The 15,541-nt window shown below is 41.9% G+C and overlaps 1 protein-coding gene across 1 annotated transcript in view; it reads right to left on the bottom strand.

Moving 5' to 3' along the window:
- Positions 1-15,541, bottom strand: part of LOC126195464 (CD151 antigen-like) — a 176,790-nt gene that overhangs the window by 65,834 nt on the left and 95,415 nt on the right. The window contains exon 4 of the mRNA XM_049934090.1: positions 1,345-1,470. Coding sequence (XP_049790047.1) covers positions 1,345-1,470 — 126 coding nt within the window. The remainder of the gene's footprint in view (positions 1-1,344; positions 1,471-15,541) is intronic.

Raw genomic sequence — 15,541 nt, 5'->3', positions numbered from 1 at the left:
CCCTCAGATTTAGTTATGAGTTGTCACAGTGGATAGGCCTTGAAAAACTGAACACAGATCAATCGAGAAAACAGGAAGAAGTTGTGTGGAACTATGAAAAAAAAAGCAAAATATACAAACTGAGTAGTTCATGCGCAAGATAGATTACATCAAGGACATTGTGAGCTCCGGAGCGCCGTGGTCCCGTGGTCAGCGTGAGCAGCTGCAAAACGAAAGATCCTTCGTTCAAGTCTTCCCTCGAGTGAAAAGTTTACTTGCTTCTTTTTCGCATAGTTATGATCTGTCCGTTCGTTCACTGACGTCTCTGTTCACTGTAATAAGTTTAGTGTCTGTGTTTTGCGACCGCACCGCAAAACCGTGCGATCAGTAGACGAAAGGACGTGCCTCTCCAATGGGAACAAAAAAGTTTGATCCCAAGGTCATAGGTCAACAGATTCCTCCACAGGAAAATACGTCTGATATATTCCATACGACACTGGTGACGGCATGTCCGTCACATGACAGGAATATGTTGTCGACCCACCTAACTTGTACACTTGGCGAATGGGTAAAAACATTCTTCTACCTTGCTCGATTTAGGTTTGCTTGTGTATGTGATAATCACTCCCAAAAAAAGTGATGAAAACATAAGAGTTTGTCACATAAACTGCAACAAATGAATGCAACAGTTTCCAGTCGCATCGGACGGACGGACAGATAACTGTCTGAAAATAAAAAATTAAACTTTTCACTCGAGGGAAGACTTGAACCAAGGACCTCTCATTCCGTAGCTGCTCACGCTAACCACGGGACCACGGCGCTCCTGAGCTCACACTATCCCTGATGTTGCCTATCTTGCGCATGGACTACTCAGTTTGTAGATTTTGCTTATTTTTTTCATAGTTCCAAACAACTTATTCCTGTTTTCTCGATTGATCTGTGTTCAGTTTTTCAAGGCCTATCCACTGTGACAACTTATAACTAAATCTGAGGGGGGTGCGATGGGGAGGTACCCTTGTTAGAGCTACTTAAACCTAACTAACCTAAGGACATCACACACATCCATGTACGAGGCAGGATTAGAACCTGCGACCGTAGCGGTCGCGCGGCTCCAGACTGAAGCGCCTAGAACCGCTCTGCCACACAGGCCGGCCTCAAAAAATTATGAAAGCTATTTCCTCCAAACACCGTTTCCTGACACACACACACACACACACACACACACACACACACACACACACACATATATATATATATATATATATATATATATATATATATATATAATCTGCTTTATCGGAATATGCAATATACTATAGCGCTATGTAAGGTTTTCCGTGGTCTGCGCTGCAGCGGGCTACTCACATCGGTGTTGGCGAGCGTGCAGCAGGTGAGGGGCACGTTCCTTCTGTAGCTGTTGGAGGAGGCGCTCTCGTTCTTCCACCGCGTGTGCAGGTAGTCGCTGTCGTCCCGGATACCGCAGCAGTGGAACTGGAAGGCAGGCAAGCACACGGTTTGTCAACGCTGCAAGCGGAAGGCGGGCGTCGTCCGTATTCAGTACGATGGCAAACACATAGAAGAATTTAACAATGTTACTTTCCTGGATTGCAGGTCGATATGGAATTAAACTGTGAGAAGCATACCGCTGTACCGCTGAACCCACTAAACAAGTCTCTACTTGCAATGTGAATGTTGTCAGGCTTACGTGACAACTGCACTTACTTTCATTCCATAATGTCATACAGGATTATTTTTTGGGGTAACTCAACAATCCAAGCTATAGTTTTCCGTGTTCAGAAAGTGTCATAAGAATAATTTTTGGTCGGAACTAAAGAACATCCTGCAGAAGCCTGTTTAACGAACTAGGGACCCTATCTGGAGCTGCCTAATATATTTATTGCTCGATGAAATCTGTCATTAAAATCTATCTGTTTTCCAATGCATCCAGATTAACTCATGGAGCCAATACTAGAAATAAGAATAATCTTCAGAAACAGTTAAAGTCACCAATTTGGATCTACAAACATGTCCATTACCCAGAAAAACACATTTTCAATAAATTGCCAGCTTTAAAAATGTTTAAATACTAATAAAATTCACATTAAGAGGAGCGTGAAGGATTTAGCGACGATCAATTTCCTCTGCTTTACTGATGAATTTCTTAGTAGAACCAGCTCATGTGATATGTTACTAATAATATAAAATAATGCAATTATCAGTACGATCTAACTTCTGTACAATGGCGGTGCAGTAATGCGAGCATTTAAATCAGTGTTGTAAAACGATTTTTCTGCTGAAGATAATTTTCATTTATTGTTCCGTCTTAGTTGTACATGTTTAATTAAATTACACGTTTCGATTGGTCTGGATCATCTTCACGTCGAAGCAGTAGTGTCAGCAACCCGTCTTGTATACTTTATGACAAGTTATTTATTACCTTTTAAATGAAAATAGGTTTAAGATTTTTTAATTTGTTACAAATACCTAAGGACTTTCACTTCCGATCTGAGGGAGGTACATTAGTGTAGTTATTTTTCGTTGTAAATATTTATTCTGTATTTTTGTTTTTCTGACAAGTTCTGTATCCTGGAGGATCTTTTCACTAAGTATCTAGTGGAAGGAAACGTGTATTTAATAACGTTAAATAAATTATTCGTTGGTAGTTGGTAGAAAATTTTAATAATATTAACATTGTGTAATAACAACATTATGGGAATTAGGCTACGTGAACATGGGACAACCTACAGATTAAGGGAGAAAGACTCAACCTCTGCTTGTCATATTTTAGCAGAAAACCATTCACATGATGTAGAATATGAAGTTTTACATTCTGTTCAGAAAATCAGACAGATGACCCATTTAGAAATACTGGAAATCAACAAACGTATGACACAAAATACCAGACTACTATTAAATAATCAGATTTAATGTTCGTTTTGCCCTTTTTTAAACTAAGGATTCGTTGCAAATTCTAGATTGAAAATGTAAATTCATCCTACTTCCACATAAAAACTTTCTTTACCACTTTTTTGGTTAATGTAATTATTCTTATGGGACAAAAATGTAATGCTTTCCTTTGTAAACACACTGTCGTCTTTGTTTTTACAAATTATGTCTGTGTAAGTCGCACATCATCTGTATCTGTGTTTCTGACATTCAATTGTCAGCTGAAAATGGCCTGAAGAGCCGAAAGCCGGTTCGTGACCAAATAAATATAATTTTGCAGAACATTAGGAAGTAGTTTCCTTTTTAACAGTACGTCCAATATAATCTAAATCTAATCTGGATGTTTTTACCTCCACTGTAAGAACGAACGTTCAGGTATATATATCCGTCCGCCAAACCATTTATTGTGGACAACTGCAACATAAAGCAAAGTAGGGACGCTAAATGAAACGCCTTTAGCTGTCAAAAGGGCAGTGCGTGATGTCTTAACCGATTTCCATAAGAGACTCTTATCGGAAGACCTTTTACAAAATTAAAAGACCTTGTGGTCATATGTAAAGTTTGTCAGTGCTACTAATGTTTGTGTCCAGATGCTCATGTATGACGCAGGAACGAAAATGAGGGAAGCAAAGCATAGGCTGAAAATCTTAACTCCATTTCCAAATGTTCCTTGACAAAGTAAAGTCCAGGAGTATTGTCCCAATTTAATTCCATTAATTTAGTTTCAACGATGATGAAAAACAGCTGACGTTTCTAAAACTGAAAGGGTCCGAGGGACCGATGTAATCCGTACTAGATTCCGTACATAATACACCGTAACTCCCACGAAACAAAAATCTGTTCCCAATAGTCGAAAGGAAGTACACAGGTCACACGTTTCTACAAGAAGTGTATCAGAAGTGATCCACAAAACAATCGCCGAATGTCACTGATATGTATCTGCGTGGTTGCAGAATATTTTAACCACTAGAATCCAAACTACCTAACATGGTCGGAGAGGCATTTCGCCATATCAAGTAAAGGTCTTTTTTTTTTTTTTTCCTCCATAATTTGACTGCAGTGACTGAACAGCGACACGCCTTAACTTTGCTGTTGTTCTCGTGTGTTAAGTACCGCTTATTGGTCTAGCAAATAGGTACATGCATAGTGATTTCGGACAGTTTTACCCTTAGTGTCTTCTTTTTCGTACTCACAAACGGTGAGACAACGAGAGTGATTCGTTTTCTGTACGCTGCAGCTTCTGAGGTTGCAGATGTCGTTAGCAAAATTCAGCTGCAGTATGATGACAGTTGTCGTAGTTAACGAAAACTTATCAAGTGGATAAATTACTTTCAATGCGGACTTGTGTACTTGCAAGTGAATAAATCACTTTCAATGTGGACTTGTACTTGCCTGCGACGAAGACCGTGCGGATGGACCATCTACTTTGAAAAAGACAGGAATTGTGAGAGTGCGCAGCAGATGATTCATACTCACCATCGCGTCAGAATTGAGGACACTAGATATGAGATTCATTATCCAAACGTACCTTTACATCACGTCAGAAGACAGACATACCGTCAACAGACAGACATGCACCAGTATGAATGTTGGGGCCATTCAGGGCGTTTCGTATTATGAGAAGAAGACGCGATGAGACTTGGATCCATCGCTTTGAACCATGGAGTAGGCGGTGCGGTTGCATCGGTCTGTACTTACGGCAACTAAGATCAGAAGCCAAGCTTCTGCAGGGAAGTTTTATGTCGACACCGTTTCCGAGGTGAAAGGACCACTGCCGATTCATTAGACTCTTATAACCAGTTACTGTGAACTGCTACGGGATCTGAAGCCCGAAAATGGAAGGAAAAGGAGATGGAAGATTCAAAAGTTGTGATTTTTGATTCCGGACTATGCTCTCCCTCGTGAAGGCGAGGAAATAAACCAGTGCACTGAAAACCTTACGTTTGAGTTGCTGGAGGACCCGTCGTACAGTCCTTACCCAGTTTCACGTGATTTTCACCTTTCTGGTCCGACGAAGGAGTACTTGTGTCAATCCACGTTTTCTCGGATGATAATATTGCGGAGACGGTGCGAGACGGATGTGTGCGACGTGACACAGCTGTTGCCGGGGCAGGATTAACAAGTTGCGGAAGAGACGGACGGAGGACGTAGGGGTGGAGGGGGATTATGTAGAGCAGGGGTCGCCAAACTGTCGGCTGCGGGCCAGATCCGGCCCGTGAGTCAGTTCACCCAGCCCGCCGACAATAGAGAATTTTGAAGAATACTCAGTATTGTAGAACACTCAGTATTGTGGTGTCACCGCCAGACACCACACTTGCTAGGTGGTAGCCTTTAAATCGGCCGCGGTCCGGTAGTATACGTCGGACCCGCGTGTCGCCACTATCAGTGATTGCAGACCGAGCGCCGCCACACGGCAGGTCTACTCTACAGAGACTCCCTAGCACTCGCCCCAGTTGTACAGCCGACTTTGCTAGCGATGGTTCACTGACTACACACGCTCTCATTTGCCGAGACGACAGTTAGCAAAGCCCTCAGCTACGTCATTTGCTACGACCTAGCAAGGCGCCATATTCAGTTACTATTCTTAACAGATACTATTGTGAATGATGTAACGTCAAGAGCGACGTTCATCATTAATCGATTAAAGTTAAGTATCAAACTAATTATGTACGCTTTCTAAATTCTAATTCCTTGTCATGTTCCAGACCTCACGTCAGTATAGTTCTTCCCTCCTCACGTCAGCCTGCGTGAGCTAAAACGCGTGCATTTCGGCCTCCTCTAGTAACACGGTGTTTGCTCTTCTGCCAACACTACAAGTATAATGTCGTTTATTGAAACTGAACTACACTTCTCGAACAATCACCATATACATAGAAAGAAAACAACATGTAGACGACTGTTCAACAAAAGCGTCGTGAGGTCCGTCGGAGCTGGTCCTAGCTCGGCGAGGAAGTGGCTGTACTGCTTTTTTTCCCTTTATTGTTATTTTTAAACCTGTTTACAGGCAGGGCAGCAGCAGCATACTACGCCCCTCTTTGGCCTCAGAGGAACACAAAAGATACAAATGAAGACATCGAGAGAAAAAACATGGTGGACATAGAAACGGAGACAAACACTTTTTAAAATACATGGAGCCGTTCACGGGCGTAGAGTCCAAGATAAAATTTGTTCAGACACTTGGACACAGACAGAGACGACAATTGTCACACGCGAACTTAGGTGCACAAAACGAATAACACTGAACCACTTAAGCACAAAACGACGGCACACACAGAACACGAGGCGTTGATCTCCGGCGCGCGTATGTTCACTAACCCTGTACGATTCCGGGGACCTGCCAAGAGAGGAGGAGGGGGGCTGTACTGCAGCTGCGCTGGCCTTATGAAGCCGGCGGAGTTCGGCGGAGTACTCCAGCTCTCCCTGTGACAGTGAGGCGACCTCTGCAGAAAAAGGTTCGCATTAGTCTCTAGCAAGTTCTGTTTATTTTGAAGAATTGTTTTCCTCTTGGTTGCGCCCGCAAGTGCTTGTGTATGTCATATAGTACACTGGAATGTCTTGAGTGTAGGATGCCAGGCAGGGGCAGTCTGTGGCAGACGTAACAAATTTCCTTGGTAAAACGAATGGAAAACCAGACTTGTGACACAGTTTAAAATTAAATATTATATTTAGAATATCAGGCAATCTCCACACGTGTGGAGACCTCTTGGCTGCTGTTTGCCTTAAATTTACTTTATTAGAATAGATGCACCGAACTAGCTGCTTATAACAACAAACCTTTATTTAAGATAGTCTGTTTCTCAAGTACCTGCGAATACAGTTTTGGTGACAACGTGAATAATGGGAATCTCATTTATATTAAAGTGGCTAATTGTCCTCGCCTCTAGACTAATGTGACGTCAATGTTACTACGTTAGCGGACTGTCTTATAACTGTCACTGTTTTAATAAGATGGTAAATGACGTAATATGTTGAAAATAAAACGTTAATTACGGTGTGACGATAGTCTGACAGATCCACTATTACGACGCCTTATGAAGGGCTTATTTCAATGTTGGTACAAGTCCATTTTTGTTCATTCTGAGATACAGAGTCCTAAAGTTAAAAGAGCGCTGAAAAATGTGCAGTTGAGACATCAGAAATATTCAAGTATATGTACTTGAATATTTCTGGTATATTCAAGTATATGTACTTGAATATTTCTGGTATCTCAACTGCACATTTTTCAGCGCTCTTTTAACTTTAGGACTCTGTCTCAGAATGAACAAAAATGGACTTGTAACACTATTGAAATAAGCCCTTTATACATTTACAAAGATTACCGCCAGGATAGCCGAAAGCGCTAACGCGCTGCTTCCTGGACTCGGGTGGGCGCGCCGGCCCCGGATCGAATCCGCCCGGCAGATTAACGACGACGGCCGTTGTGCCGGCAAGCCTGGATGTGGTTTTTAGGCGGTTTTCCACATCCTACTAGATGAATACCGGGCTGGTCTCCACATCCCGACTCAGTTACACGACTCGCAGACATTTGAAACACATTCACACTCTTTCACGATTTACACTAGACGCAGACAGCTGGGGTACACTACTTCCATCCCGAGGGGTATGGCGTGGTAGCAGGAAGGGCATCCCCCCCCCCACCCCTTCTATTAACCATGCCAAATCCGTACTTAACCCTGCCGACCCTGCGCACAATGCGGGATAAAGGCAGTAGCAAAAGAAAGAATGTTTACAAAGATTATGCAGATGAACACCGATGTCATTTTATGAACTAAAATTTATTACGCTTGTCTTTGGTTATTGCATATCTTACTTCCGAATTAACCATTTTTGTGTTCTAAAAGTTCAATAAAGTCCTTGAGGTAGTACTTGTATCTAAACTCTGTACACTCTTTTAATATTTCTTGTGGGTATTTTCTCATATGTATACAGATTTACATTTCTTAAAGAATGTTCATTGCAAACTTTTCAGTATCCTATCCAGAATCTGCAGTGTATTTTCGATCGTATAAGCAGCATGGTTTCGATTTTTCAAGTGTAGAAAGTAATATTAAACTAGCATACAGAATTTATTTCATTTACCACTTTATTAAAAGAGTTATAAGACAGCTCGCTAACGACGAGTATGGGCGTGACATTGAAAGATGGACGTCTATGATTCTGCTGTATGCATACACAAGCTCTGAGTCACAGACATTATTATCGCGGGTAGTAGGAAACGACAAGTTATAGAGGGGGTCGGAAGTGGTCGGACGAAGGGTGCGGTAGGGAGAAGCCGCGCGGCATGGAAGGTCGCAACCTTCCGTGATCGTGCTGGTAGCGCCGGAGGAGACTTTGGTATTAACTGGGGAGTTTTTGGTAATTTGTCTTTTCGCTGCACGTAGTTGTTGGTTGCTTGGGCACTGGAGGGACTTTGTCAGATTTCTGTGTGGATACACTCACAGTAATATTCGTATCTTTGCTATCGCCAGAAATGTGTTTATTGAGTATCGACATTGTGCAATAATTAAAAGTCTGCATAAAGCTTGTCAGCATTTAAATCAGAAATTTTCTGAGTATAGTAAATTAGAAATTTTTATTGGTTTCTTTCATTTTTCTTTACGTCGTTTAAGGTTAGTTGACCAAACCCCTCCTGATCATTCAGTATCTATGCATAAAAGTATGGCATCAATTGTTGAAATTAGTCGATGGATTGCACTCTCCACGGATCGCAGTATTCCTTTATGAAATATATTAGCATGTTAGTGATCACGCAGTTGCAGCTCGAAGACGAGGTAAGTTGTCTGTTGCGTGCAGGAGCATCGCAGGTCAAGTGTTAGGAGACGTTAGAGGGTATATTAAATCTTACAGTCAGATGGTTGACGACTGATTTCTTTAAAATTCGTCGGAGGAGTAATTAGTTTTTTTTTGTTCTTATTTCTTTTTGTTTGTTCGCAATCTGAATTCTATCATCGTCAGAGGCGGAACAGCGCACTTATATTTCAGAACATGTCTTTTAAGTTAATTACCGACTACGTTTCAACATCAGTCTAGACGTCAGTACAATATACTCACTTTAATATAAGTGAAACTGACATTTACACAAATAGTCACCAAAATTGTACTCGCAAGTACTTGTCAATGACGATAAATGCCGAAACAGTCTGTAGTAAATAAAGATCTGCTATTATAAGCAGCTATTTTGGTGCATTTGTTCCAAGAACCATCTCGTTATCAGAGTTATACATATGCTGCTGGCCCTAAAAAAGGAAAATAAATTTACTTTCTCAATGATTAGGACTCAGTTGGTTGATTGTCAAATTCCGGACGCACTGTTCGGACGTTGCGTCATACATCAGCAAGCAATCTGTGAGAAAGACTTAGATATTTCTTGTGTACTGAAACAAATTTTTTTCTGCTGGGAACTTCACATGGGGACGAGCAATCACCGTCGATTACAGGCTTTGCGTGAAGAAGCTAATTCTGAATTCTGCGACTTGGCTTTTCACGGAAGAGTGAGGTGGCTCAGCTGCGGAAAAGTCCTATTTAGTTTTTACAAGCTCCGAAACGATATAGAAATTTTTATCACCGAAAAAAAATAGAGCTGACCCATAGATATCAGACCGTACCTTGCTGTCAAAATTGTCGTTTTTGGCCACATCACAGCCCACATGAATGAATTGTACGTGAAACATCAAGGAAACGATAGCGTCGTCTGTAATCTCTAAAGACTCACCAATGGAATTCGGAAAAAGATGTCATTCTTTAAACCACAGCTGGAAGAAAACTTTCCTAATTTTCACTGGTCAAAAGAGTTTTGTGCTACAGTTCCCAAAGACGTTAACTTTGATTTTCCGAGAAAAATGATTGGGAACGTCACATTCTTTGGTAACTTTTTCAGTAAATAAATATATTGGCTGTCTTTGTTTTTTGTGCATAGCATGCCACTCACCTATGATGGCCAAGGAACGATAGGCTTTGTTCTTCGTCTTTTTATTTGAGAGCTTTCGTTGTGGCATGCGAATATTGTACAGAATGATGATACGCCCGCTACGGAAAGAAAGTTTGGTGACCTGTGATGCAGAGAATTCCTGTTATTTGCCGTGTCGTTCTCCCAATGCAAAGTCCCTTTTTTAAAAAATTGCCTTTAGTTTTTGACTTTGACTAGTATATCATCTACGGAATCAGAGCGAACATTTTTCGTCCTGTTCAGCAGCAACTGCGACAGCAGAAGTTCACGGGAGCGAAACTGCAACATCGCGCTAATTGGAATGGAGTCAGATTATTGGGAACTGTTTTACAATACTGAAGCAACTCGGTAGCCGACGGGCTTACATGAAATCAGTTTTATTGTTTTGAGTTTGTTATAACGAACACAAACACAACGGAAGCAGTAAAAAATTACATCGGTACCTAAAGTTTTCCGATATGTGAATGCAGAACGCAACAAAATCGCAGATGTACAGGTCACGCGCATGAACAGTATGCCGTGCTGCTGATTTGTTGTCCCCCACACATTCTGGCCACACTGCTCTTTACTGTTTGCAGAACAGTGCATGTCATTCCTAGTGTTCAGAAGGGTAGTTCGAAAAATGATTTTAGTACCACACTGTAAATCTGTGACAGAATTGTGGATCGTGACTTATTCTCATGCATTTTGCTGTTTTCGGAGAATAAATATTTCCTCTGTAAAATCAACACTGGTTCGACAATCTGAGATCTCGTGAAACTCAGCCCGCTGTATGGTCTATGAAATCTGTACACAACGGCGCCTAATTTCATACAGTATTCTTTGGTTTCCGAAATGCTTTGTGTACAATTCTACACGATCGTTTAGTGAAAAACTCGAGAGCTCACCGAGTATCGGAGCCGATTTTTGATTAAATTACAAACTTTCCAGAAGACAGAAACAACACGTCGTTCTTAACGAAAAGAAATAAGCAAATGTGGGGTAATCTCGGGAGTGCCTCAAGGGACAGTTATAGTGCCGCTGCTGTCTACAGTGTACAGGGTGTTTCAAAAAGAATAAACAGATTTCGAAAGCATATATTTATTAAATTGTAAGACATACAAATGTGAGACTTGGGACACATATTTACGATTCTCTCAAGTTTAAATTACAGATGGTCAAAATGTCACGAACAATATCACATCGATACTCGAATTTCTCCCACAGTCGAGTAAGCATATCCATTGTCACCTGTGTTATGGCAGTATGGGTACTGTTCTTCAGCTCTTGTACGCTCTGTAGTAGTGTTGGGCAAAAATGTCGCCCTTAATAAAACACCACAAGAAGGTCACAGAGCATCAAATATTATGACCGTGGAGACCATCGGAGAATGCTAAGCCAACAGCTTTTTGAAAACCAATCTAACGGAGGTGGAGTTTCATTCAGATATGCAGCCATTTGACTTGAGTAACGTGGAGCCCTGTCTTGTTGGAAAATGACGTTACGCTTGTTCAGCCTGAGAAACAACCACTTTTAACACACAGCACGATTCTGAAGACCGTTAAACGCGTTTCCGTCAAAGAAGAATGGGCCATAAACTGACGAGTGGGACATCGCTCTAACCACACTGCGTGTACTTCGTAGATGTTCAGTGTGTGATGGGGGTTCTGTAGGCCCAAAATTCGAACACTGTGTTTGTTTACTTTCCCATTAAGGTGAAAAGTCGCTTTATCACTGGACATGATGCTTTGTGAATTAATTTTATCACTGTTAATAGCATTCTGAGGCTCTTCAGGAAATGCCAACGGCTGAGTATGTCGTGTTGACGTCGAGCCTGTGACGGCTGAAGCTCGTGCGGCTTTATAACCAACCGACCTCTCAAAACACACCAGATTGTTGTTGTAGCCAGTTATAAGACTCGCCTGGCACGACGAGTTGATTTTGTAGGACTACGTTGGAAAGCGAGTTGACTTCGTGACATTTTCGCAGGAAACACGGGAGCCGCCAGGACTATTTACATACACATTCTGTTTATACAGACTGTCGATACCATGTGCGGAACTTCAGTTTGGTACCGCAACGAAGCCTCGAGAACACAATATGGTCTCTGCTCGGGAGTAACCATTTCGCAACAGAAGACGGTAACCAAGCAAACAGAAGACAACCAACATCTAACGGCAATAAATATTAAGTAAATAATTCATTCGTTCCTCCAGTAAACCGGGCCGTGGCGCAGAGATCGGTAGTTTTGACAACATAATATTTTGTAATACGGAGGATCCATGAAGCTATCGATGATGATGCAGCCTGTAGGATGGGCGTAACGTCAGAAGACTACAGTTAATTGTGGGAAGTCCTACAGAGAATCGACGATTGGTGCAGAGGCTAGCAGATACCCCTAAACATGTCCGCCCCCGGTAGCTGAGTGGTCAGCGTAACAGACTGTCAATCCTAACGGCCCGGGTTCGATTCCGGGCTGGGTCGGAGATTTTCTCCGCTCAGGGACTGGGTGTTGTCTTGTTCTAATCATCATCATTTCATCCCCATCGACGCGCAGGTCGCCGAAGTGGCGTCAACTCGAAAGACCTCCACCAGGCGAACGGTCTACCCGACGGGAGGCCCTAGCCACACGACATTTCATACCCCTAAACATAAATAAATGTAATGTACGAAGTGTGTTCAAAAAATTCCAGAACATTCGTAATTACACGTCAATGGTGTGTTGGAACGAAATGCGGTTGGTAGCCCTGCACACGCCTGTGTTCAAAGTGTAGCTCCCGGAAGTTTCATTGTTGTATGTCCATTAGTTATTGTTCAGTACTGTATTGACAAGAGCGTAGTGTCGCTCAGATTGCGAATTTCAAGATGGCAGAGTTAGTGGAACAACACATCTGCATTAAATTTTGCGTGAAACGCAAGAAAAAATTTACAGGAACACACGAAATAAAGCAGGACGCCTACGGCGAGCAGTGCTTAAGCCGCACTCGGTGTTAGGAATTGTTCACATGGTTTAAAAATGGCTGGACGGAAGTTAAAGATGACCCTCGTCCACGACGCCCTTCGACGTCTACCGATGACGCTCATGTTAGGAACGTCAAGGAAATTATGCGTGCCAATCGAAGACTGACTGTCCGAGAGATTGCAGAAGCGTGTAACATTTTTGTTGGATCAAGTCATGAAATCATGACACAGCGTCTTGGAATGTATCGTGTTGTCAAGTTCATCCCATGCCTCATGAGTCAAGAGCAGAAACACCTTCGCCTCGCAATGTATGAAGAGCTTTTGGATCGCACAAATGAGAACGAGATGTTCCTCAAGAGAATCATAACTGAGTTCATGAACTGAAAGTAGTTACGCCTTGAAATCACAGTTTTCCATCAAATATATATAATCAGTCACAGAAAGCTCATAGTGCATCACAACTACAAGTGGAAACACGTTGAAAAGAGGGAAAACAAAAATTCGGAACATAAAAACATGCTTATGTTTCGGAAATAGAGCTGTAGTGCGACCTCCAGCATGTGACCAGATGAAAGGAAATGGTGATGAAAACTAAAAATGCGATGAACTGTAAGTAATCACTTATTTACATAAAAAACGAGACGTGAACTGTTTTCTAATCTGCGAATACTACATATCAAAGTGCGGTTAAAGGCGCTGCAGTCTGGAACCGCAAGACCGCTACGGTCGCAGGTTCGAATCCTGCCTCGGGCATGGATGTTTGTGATGTCCTTAGGTTAGTTAGGTTTAACTAGTTCTAAGTTCTAGGGGACTAATGACCTCAGCAGTTGAGTCCCATAGTGCTCAGAGCCAGCCTACATATCAAAACAAAACTGTATCATTCCAGATCCCGCTAATGATGCCGTAAAGGGAAAAAACGCGAAACGCGTCTGGAACGAATAAAGTGCAGTGTAGTAAGAGAAGGCGTTTTTGTTTACAAAAGAATTATTTCCTTTAACTGTTCAATACTGCACTGAAACTGGCAGAATCCAACAGAAGCTGTTGAAGCTTGATTCGCTGAATAACGAAACATCGGAGATAACTGCAAAGTTTTGCTTAGACGCTTTCAAAACTTCGTATTCCATTAGATAAATTACCGTCTTTTGTGGAGACAGTACCAACTTCAGAGGCCTTCAACGATGCTTCCTGCGGAATGTGTTTTACCAAATTAGAGAAGAACTAGGAAAAAAATGTAGAAAGAATTGTATGCTCTCCCCATACTCTCCACAATGCCATACCAAGGGCTGCTGAGTCTTTAACTGTCGATATTGAAATAATCGCCATGAAAATATTTAATTATTTTTCAATATACACGATAAGGACAAAGAAGCTGAAAGAGCTCCGCTTATACGTTGATGTCAAAAATCGGACTCTTCTACCCCACTCAAAAACAAGATGGCTGTCGTTAATGCCAGCAGTTGACAGAATTATTAAGCTTTGGCTTCCATTAAAACAACTTTTTGACGTCGAAGACAGGTCACCTAAAATTTCAGATTTTTTTCAGTAGTCCGATCAGTGAAATGTGATTCATGATTCTGCAGTTAAACTTCGTTCTGTCTCATATACAGGGTGGTCCATTGATCGTGACCGGGCCAAATGTCTCACGAAATAAGCGTCGAACGAAAAAACTACAATGAACGAAACTTGTTTAGCTTGAAGGGGGAAACCAGATGCCGCTATGGTTGCCCCGCTAGATGGCGCTGCCATAGGTCAAACGGATATCAAATGCGTTTTTTAAAATAGGAACCCTCATTTCTTATTACATATTCGTGTAGTACGTAAAGAAATACGAATGTTTTAGTTAGACCACTTTTTTCGCTTTGTGATAGATGGCGCTGTAATGGTCACAAACATATAGCTCACAATTTTAGACGAACAGTTGGTAACAGGTAGGATTTTTAAATTAAAATACAGAACGTAGGTACGTTTGAACATTTTATTTCGGTTGTTCCAATGTGATACATGTACCTTTGTGAACTTATCATTTCTGACAACGCATGCTGTTACAGCGTGATTACCTGTAAATACCACATTAATTCAATAAACGCTCAAAATGATGTCCGGTAACCTCATTGCATTTGGCAATACGTGTAACGACATTCCTCTCAACAGCGAGTACTTCGCCTTCCGTAATGTTCGCACATGCATTGACAATGCGCTGACGCATTTGTCAGGCGTTGCCGGTGGATCACGATAGCAAATATCCTTCTACTTTTCCCACAGAAAGAAATTCTGGGACGTCAGATCCGGTGAACGTGCTGGCCATGGTGCTTCGACGACCAATCATCCTGTAATGAAATATGCTATTCAATACATCTTCAACCGCACGCGAGCTATGTGCCGGACATCATGGTGGAAGTACTTCGCCATTCTGTCATGCAGTGAAACATCTTGTAGTAACATCGGTAGAACATTACGTAGGAAATCAGCATACATTGCACCATTTAGATTGCCATCTATAAAATGGGCGCCAATGATCCTTCCTCCCATAATGTCGCACCATACATTAACCCGCCAAGGTCGCTGTGTTCCACTTGTCGCAGCCATCGTGGATTTTCCGTTGCCCAGTAGAGCATATTATGCCAGTTTACGTTACCGCTGTTGGTGAATGACGCTTCGTCGCTAAATAGAACGCGTGCAAAAAATCTGTCATCATCCCGTAATTTCTCTTGTGCCCAGTGTCAGAACTGT

The sequence above is a fragment of the Schistocerca nitens genome, chromosome 7, assembly GCF_023898315.1.
Source record: "Schistocerca nitens isolate TAMUIC-IGC-003100 chromosome 7, iqSchNite1.1, whole genome shotgun sequence".
NCBI lineage: Eukaryota > Metazoa > Arthropoda > Insecta > Orthoptera > Acrididae > Schistocerca > Schistocerca nitens.
The sequence above is the reverse complement of the archived record's forward strand: the minus strand, read 5'-3'. Positions and strand labels throughout refer to the sequence as shown.